Source organism: Adiantum capillus-veneris, chromosome 8 (assembly GCF_014529385.1).
Source record: "Adiantum capillus-veneris isolate H3 chromosome 8, ASM1452938v2, whole genome shotgun sequence".
NCBI classification, from domain to species: Eukaryota; Viridiplantae; Streptophyta; class Polypodiopsida; order Polypodiales; family Pteridaceae; genus Adiantum; species Adiantum capillus-veneris.
Genome location: NC_140938.1, coordinates 82,869,681 through 82,876,682, shown reverse-complemented (window position 1 = coordinate 82,876,682; position 7,002 = coordinate 82,869,681). Strand labels below are relative to the sequence as shown.

The window sequence follows — 7,002 nt, the reverse complement described above, 5'->3', positions numbered from 1 at the left end:
AGATGCAAATCTAGAGCATTAGGAGACCCCACCCCACATACATAGAGACACACACACACACATACATGATGATTATTGAGCAAGCATTTTCTTGCATTACCCTAAATCCCAATAAGAACAACAATAACAAGATAATGACATGACAAACATAACATTTTCCCCATAATTGAACAACATATAGATTGATCCTCGATTTGAGATATGAAACACTATCCCAAATCAATGAATCATGATTGTGGGTGAAAAAACCCTTGTGGGGACAAGGGAAAAACCCACAATCTCCATTTGTGGCTTATTGTTGCATTGAAAAAATACTATCTCAAACAATACATTGAGTCAAGTCACAAAAATAATTGTCCACCTATGGAAGTAACTTATCTACTAGTTTTTCTCCTCAGGAGGAGGACCACAAACTTTCTTCTCTAAACACTCAGAGAAGACAAAGAAATCACCCTCTAGCATTAGACAATGACGGATCTCCTTTGTGCAAGCAAGCCCCAAGCCACCACACCCAGCAAAAATGTCCATAACATGGTCGTCCTCATATGTGAATGTTTCTAGCAACCAACTGCATCAAACATAATAATCAAAATTTAACGTCAAGAGCTAGCATCTAACTACCAAGATGAGTGTGCTGAGTATTCATGGCTAGAAAGTTACCTGTAAAAAGTCTCAGTACGCTCTGCTCCCCCTCGAATCAAATCTCCAGCTATCCTTGTATAATTGTTGGTTGAACGAGGTGGAGACTCTGTGAGGTAGCTTCTTGAGGCCGAAAAGCACTCAAGAGAAACATCCTCCCCAGCCTTTCTATCATAATGAGGTGTAATTCTTTGAGCATTCTTACGATAAAACAAACCAATAGTGAGATCCATCACCTATGTAAGGAAAAAATAAATCACTTAAAGAGAAGAACTCTAAATTTCATGCGCAAGCGTCACATAGAGAAGGCAACCTCACTTGCTCACCAGTCTCTGGATGCAAGTATCCCCCATCACACATCAAAGTCCACGAGCGATGGTGCTGTAAACTCACTCTATTATCCTGCATGGCAAGATCCCCCAAATGTTGTGCAAGAGACAAAGTCACCAAGAAACCCTCGTCTACCAAGTGAACATCGGCAATTTCCATGACACCACTCGCCAAGGCAGAGGAAAAGTGGTTCCACTCAGGAACAACCTTTACATTACCTACACACTCAAGTTAAAATGAAAAATTACATCATAACATATATGCATTGTATAACGAAAAAGAAGCCATAAAAAAAGCTCACCTATAGTGCTATTGTGAATACCATCAACTAGCATGGACGTAGGGAAGTTTGCAAAGATCAACCTTGCCACATATTGGGAGATTTCCCCCTTCAATGAATACTCACATCCATCATAGATTGGTGTTTTTTTGAACCACATTTCAATACTAACACAAACCAAAGGATCATGGTAAGAGTAAATTATGGTAAGTTGAGTTTTTAGAGAAATATGTAAGTCTTACCTATGACATGCTAGGTCATCAATTGCTTCCACATCCAACAACAAAGCATCCACACAAGTAATAAACTCCTCTCCTAAACATGAGAATGAAATTTTTAATTGCTTAGAATCTCAAAGAATTCTTAGAAAACCATAGGAGTGTCAATGGTTAATGCACGCAATAATTAGAGTAATAAAAAGCAAATAAACAAGCAAAGAACGTCTACCTGTGTTGCGTTTTGATGGCATCCTCTCATGTAGTGAACGACTCATAATAGTCTCAGAGAAGCAAGACTTTGATGCTAGGGTGGATCCTTTTGGTGGAAGAGGAATTGGAAAACTCTCCTCCTCACCATCAGAATTTACAGGCACACATTGGGAGGGTTTTTCTATACTTTTTTTTATCTTTCCATCCACGCGAAGATGGCTTGGTGGATGGCTCAATGTGTGTAGCTTGGGGTGGGATTACACCGTCATTAGAGATGTGACTCTCTTTCAAAAAACCTTTCCATAGAAAAGTTCACAACAAAAGATCAACAAAATTCAATTTTTAACAAATTATATTAGTTTATACAAGAGATTGTAGTTCACTTACGAGCATGAATCTCTTGCTCACTCTTTGGGATAACACCTAGGGCATACTCTAACCACCATGGACAGTGAGAGCACTCCCAAGGTGTAATACCCTTTTCCAAGAGTGTTGACAAGAACATGGTATTTTCATCCTCTTTATCTAGCCATTCTTGTACATCCTCCGGCATAGACTCTATCATCCTCAGCCGCATACAATTCAATAGCCATCTAAATGAAAAATCAATATAAAAAAGAGACGATAAAATACATTGTGAAGAAAAATTAATATTCAAACAACCCAATACCTGTACACAAGACGTTTGCTTGAATGCATCACTTCGGGTAAAGAGGCATAATCTGAAGCACTCTTCATGTTTGCTAGAACATGAGTATAAGCCAATGAAACATGTGTCTTCCTAGATGCCTTAAAAAAAACCTCAAATGTTTTTGGCAACAAAGGCCCCTCTACCTCAAACTTAGCAATAATAATTACTGCTTCGCCAAACATTCCTTGCCAATAGGTCTCTTGCCTCATGTAGGCTCTAAGTTTCTTATAGTCTGCAAAATGACCTCCCTTGGAGTCCTTAACTTTGGTCAAAATCATCATGTGAAGAATTTCTTTGCGTCTATTGAACAAATTTATAACCGTCAATCCAAAAGTAATTGTACTGATTACAATGCACACTAAAACGACAAATCAAAGTTTAAGATGAACTGAAACAAACCTCTCTATTGTGATCTTTGGGCGCACAAGCTGTATAATTTATCCCGAGTGATTCCTACCATTGTTTTGTCATGCCAATCCTTGTCAAATAGCATAGTAAAAAACTCTTCACCATGTGCAGGATTTGCAATAGAAAGGTACTTATATCCGCTATCTCTCATTTTTTCATCTTCCTTCTTTAAAGCTTCATTCATCTTCTTTTTGAAATCCTCCCCAAGAAGACCTAAAGTTCTAAGCCTTCTCTTCCTATCATCCAAAAAGGATTCCCATCTCCCCTTCATAGCAACACAATTATTTAACAATAATTCTATGAGCCATTAGTAACACAACGAAAACAAATCCATGAGTACATAGGCTTTCCACATGGGAACCAGAACTCCATCCATAACTTGGCACCTCTACAAGGCTTCCCACGTGGGAATTTAGGGCATTATACAAACCGTAACCCAATCCATCACTTGACAACTATGAATAGACTTCCCACATAAAAATTTAAGGTATATTTGAACGTAATTGTTATATTTATTATCCCAAACAAATTGAGCATGACATACCTTCCAAACAAGTTGAGCAATCAAGATGCACGGCGTTGAGTACCATGGCATAATCCCTTGGTTATGTCTAGCCTCCAATTTAAGCTCAAACTCCATCCAAGATTTTTGCTCAGGAGTTCGATATTCCATTATGCTCGATTTGTTAGCAATACCAAACTTCTAAAACATAAATACTTCATGTGCCAAGTTGGGTGGAGCTGTAGCACGTGAGATTCTAGAAGCAAATGTTGACATGTAAGCAAATGAAAAAACATATTACAACCAGAGAATTGAACAACAATTAACCAAATATGCCTTACTGGTTTGTTGTATCAAGACTCAAAATCAACTCTGCTTCCTTCTTTTTATCTATCTCAATAAATTCACAACGAACTTGCACATGGTATTTTTCATCCTCAGAGTGCTCTACAAAAGAAATTTAATCCAAATTGATTTTTCAAGTGCAACAATGTATATCTAAACTCAAACAAAATAAGAAATGAAGCTCTTGCCTTCTTCAATTCGTCGCATCCAAGTTTTCAATCTGTGGTTGCCATCCCAAACAAAAAAAAGTTTGCCTCGAAGATCTACCCAATCACCCACAAGATTCTTTTCAAATTCTGCATTAAGTCTTTGCCATATTGGATCCCACTTCTCAATCATATCTTCTGTCATATGTTTTATTTCTCCATGTCGTCCTTTAAGTGAAACAATAAAAGAACCCATTGAAGAGACATAGCCAACCCTATCGAACGTGGATGTCAACCAAGATGCATCCGAAATTGCACATCGAACAACATCTGCAGCTATTAATCTACATAAGGGAACAAAAGGAGGCTCTGAATTTCTTTTGATATGAAATTGACTTATGACTTCATTCATCAACCCAAGAGACACATTCTCCCCAAAAACCCTGTTATGCTTTGAAAAGTCGTCTTCTTCGGTTTGGTTATTGGTCTCTGTGTGGGTAGTTTGTGGGGTGGGAGCAAAAGATGGACCAATAGTATTTGGAGTGATAGCATTGCTATTAGAAGCACCATCTATAGACCTGTCCAAGGACCACGCTTCATCATCAACATACACACATTGATTTCTTCTCTTCACAAACTTCTTTGGTGGACTCATAGGTAGAATCCTTGAGGAACCATCCTCAAGTATAACTTGCCTTCCTTGAATAACCCCAGATCGTAGAGTCATCCCCCTTGAACAATTTTCTTCTCGTTTTTTCATGGAGCGTTTGGGAGCCATGAGAAAAATATTACACCTTTATTAAAAAAAACTCAATAGCATAATCAAAACTCTGTTTAGAACTATCAACTCTTTTACAAAATACTATAAGTGCAAAAATGACAAAACAGTTATAATGTATAAATGCTATGATTTGAGAGAGAGAGAGAGAGAGAGAGAGAGAGTTAACACTTAGGAGTTAGATAGCTAGATACTCTCTTAGGTTTAACACTTGACCTTCTGCTAAAAATTAAACATAGGATAAATACCATAGATTCTTGCATAAATCAAAGTGGTTTCAATGCCATAGGGTAAACATATCAAAACCTGTCAAAAAAAGTAACATGTCAAAAAACTGACTTAAAAAACTTATTTTGTATTGAAAGAACAAAATACATTGCAAGATATTATCTAACATTTATGTGTAGCACAACAAAAAAAAAAAAAAGTAAACAAGAGTTTTATTCATGAAGAAAGGCACTCAAGAGTCCATTTGATTAACTCTTCCAGAACTATGTAACATGGCTAATATTTGGAATGGACAAGCACCTCCACTTGTGGGCCCCCCGGTGAGGCGAGAAAAAAAACACCGGTGAGTCGGCAACTTACCAGGCTCATTACTTCATCAGAAGAGAATCCATCATCTCAACTCTTGTACTCCAAGGGGGAAATTGGGCTGTGGGAGGCACTCACATGAGATATGGTGGATCTTGCAATAGCTAGTATTACAAATATGCTGCCTCGCCATCAAACAAGTCCAAAGGTGTGATGAGGAGAAAATGTTCTTTGACGTTATCTACAAAGGCTACCATACATGCCGATCTGCTGAGCTCGACAAAAAGTATTGGCCCTTGGCCTTCCCTCAAGGCCTAAACAACCTATTTAACTTTTCCAACAATAGCTCCTCCTTGCTTCCGGCCAGCTTAATAAACTTCTCCCACCCCATGACCACTGTCCATGCTTCACTTATGGAGGATGGCCATGCACTGCCGTCAACTCAAGCACTACCCAAGGCAAGCTCAACAACACTCTCATTGGTCTCTAGTGGACTTCATCACCTTATGAACACAGACATTATAAGCACGTCTATTGATACCACCCTACAGAAACATGCCCAAGAGAAATGTCAAGTGCTCAATACCTTGGAGGATTGGTCCAACATCGAGCAATATTCAAGGCCGGAGATTTCGAGTAAGAGGCCATTCATGAAGGCTTCTCAATATGGTGGTGCCATAAGTGTAAATGAGACACATCCACAATATGGTAGTGCTATTGTAAATGAGACACATCCACAACTACTCTTAGCAAATGAGAGGCATCAGCAGAGCCTCGCAACTGAGAGACAGCACTCGCTTCTAGCAAATGAAGGGCAATTGATACATGCAATGAACGAGAGGCAACATATTCCTCACTTATATGGATCATTGATTGGATCCAAGCATATTGGATCAACTACATTGCATATGAATGCAATAACTAGTCATGAGCAGACAAATGCTACCATTATCAACGTGTCGTCGTCACCAAATATTAGCATTGCTCCTGCGCAAACACCTAGTCAACAAGAGCACCATCTTGGCATAGCAGGCTCCACCCTAGCATTTGACGATGATATCGATAATGACAATCTCTTCTCTGATTATTTCAAACATCTCAATCGGAATCTATGGCAATTCCTCCACTTCTGTGGCCTTGCTGGAGGAGTAAAAGGCCAAACCTCCGCAGGTTTTGAAACTCAGGTTTTGACGCCCAGCGCAAATCGTGGCCACAGTTTGGTATTGCTGAGAGTTTTGCCACTCACAGCATGGTGCAGGCCGAGTTGAGAAGGGTCTATTGATCTTTCCATTTCCAAGCTTCAAAAGCCTTGAAAATTCCCCTCCACCTACTCGCTATCCCGTCGTTGCATAGCATTGACACCTGGCCCCGTCCCTCCTTGCCAGCACAGCCAGCAACGCTTAGCAAACCCAGAAAACGAGCATGCTATCAGTCCGCATGCGTGCAGATGGACAGCGTGCTTGAAATTGGACAGCGTGCACAGAGAAAGCTCACGTCTCGGACAGCGTGCACAGCGTGTCTGTACCTCCTGCTTGTAAGTCGGACAGTGTGCAGGGCAGAAGCTCATACTCGAACACAGCAGGCAATTAAGCAAAAATAAAAAAAGAAACAGCATTCTCCTCCTCCATCTCTTCGTCCACGCCCCCCGCCCCACTCGCTGAGCACGCAATCCGTCCGCGCGCGCGCGGACGAATTGCGTGCTCAGCGAGTGGGGCAGGGGGCGTGGAGGAAGAGATGGAGGAGGAGAGGAATGAAGATGGTTCTACCTGCTAAACTCCAGCCATGACTTGGAGAGCTCCAGCCATGAGTTGCAGAACATAGAAACCTTAGGTCTTCCAAAAAACTTAGGTTTTTTGTAAATTCACTATAGGTTTATTGAAAAAACATAATCCACCTTCAAATTTAAGGGATTTTTTTAATA

General features: G+C 40.0%; 2 protein-coding genes across 2 annotated transcripts; one reads left to right on the top strand and one right to left on the bottom strand.

The window, feature by feature from the left end:
* Positions 1 to 381: 381 nt before the first annotated feature.
* Positions 382 to 4,547, bottom strand: LOC147452460 (uncharacterized). Its single transcript, XM_086519260.1, has 6 exons — positions 4,298 to 4,547; positions 1,492 to 1,564; positions 1,271 to 1,416; positions 958 to 1,187; positions 661 to 839; positions 382 to 568 (listed from the first exon to the last, which is right to left on the bottom strand). The coding sequence occupies exons 1-6, from the start codon at positions 4,545 to 4,547 to the stop codon at positions 382 to 384; spliced, it is 1,065 nt and encodes a 354-aa protein (XP_086375386.1).
* Positions 4,548 to 5,047: 500 nt separating this feature from the next.
* LOC147452459 (uncharacterized) lies at positions 5,048 to 6,349 on the top strand. Its single transcript, XM_086519259.1, has 2 exons — positions 5,048 to 5,095; positions 5,246 to 6,349. The coding sequence occupies exons 1-2, from the start codon at positions 5,048 to 5,050 to the stop codon at positions 6,347 to 6,349; spliced, it is 1,152 nt and encodes a 383-aa protein (XP_086375385.1).
* The last annotated feature ends 653 nt before the right edge of the window (positions 6,350 to 7,002 follow it).

What these genes read in the sequence shown, in the direction of transcription:
- LOC147452460 (XM_086519260.1), bottom strand. Translation starts at nt 4,547, where the DNA reads ATGGCTCCCAAACGCTCCATGAAAAAACGAGAAGAAAATTGTTCAAGG. An exon ending in TATCACTCCAAATACTATTG is followed by an intron (nt 1,565 to 4,297) that starts GTCCATCTTTTG and finishes TCTCATGTTTAG; the next exon opens with GAGAGGAGTTTATTACTTGT. An exon ending in CGTACTGAGACTTTTTACAG is followed by an intron (nt 569 to 660) that starts GTAACTTTCTAG and finishes TGTTTGATGCAG; the next exon opens with TTGGTTGCTAGAAACATTCA.
- LOC147452459 (XM_086519259.1), top strand. Translation starts at nt 5,048, where the DNA reads ATGGCTAATATTTGGAATGGACAAGCACCTCCACTTGTGGGCCCCCCG. An exon ending in CTCCACTTGTGGGCCCCCCG is followed by an intron (nt 5,096 to 5,245) that starts GTGAGGCGAGAA and finishes ATCTTGCAATAG; the next exon opens with CTAGTATTACAAATATGCTG.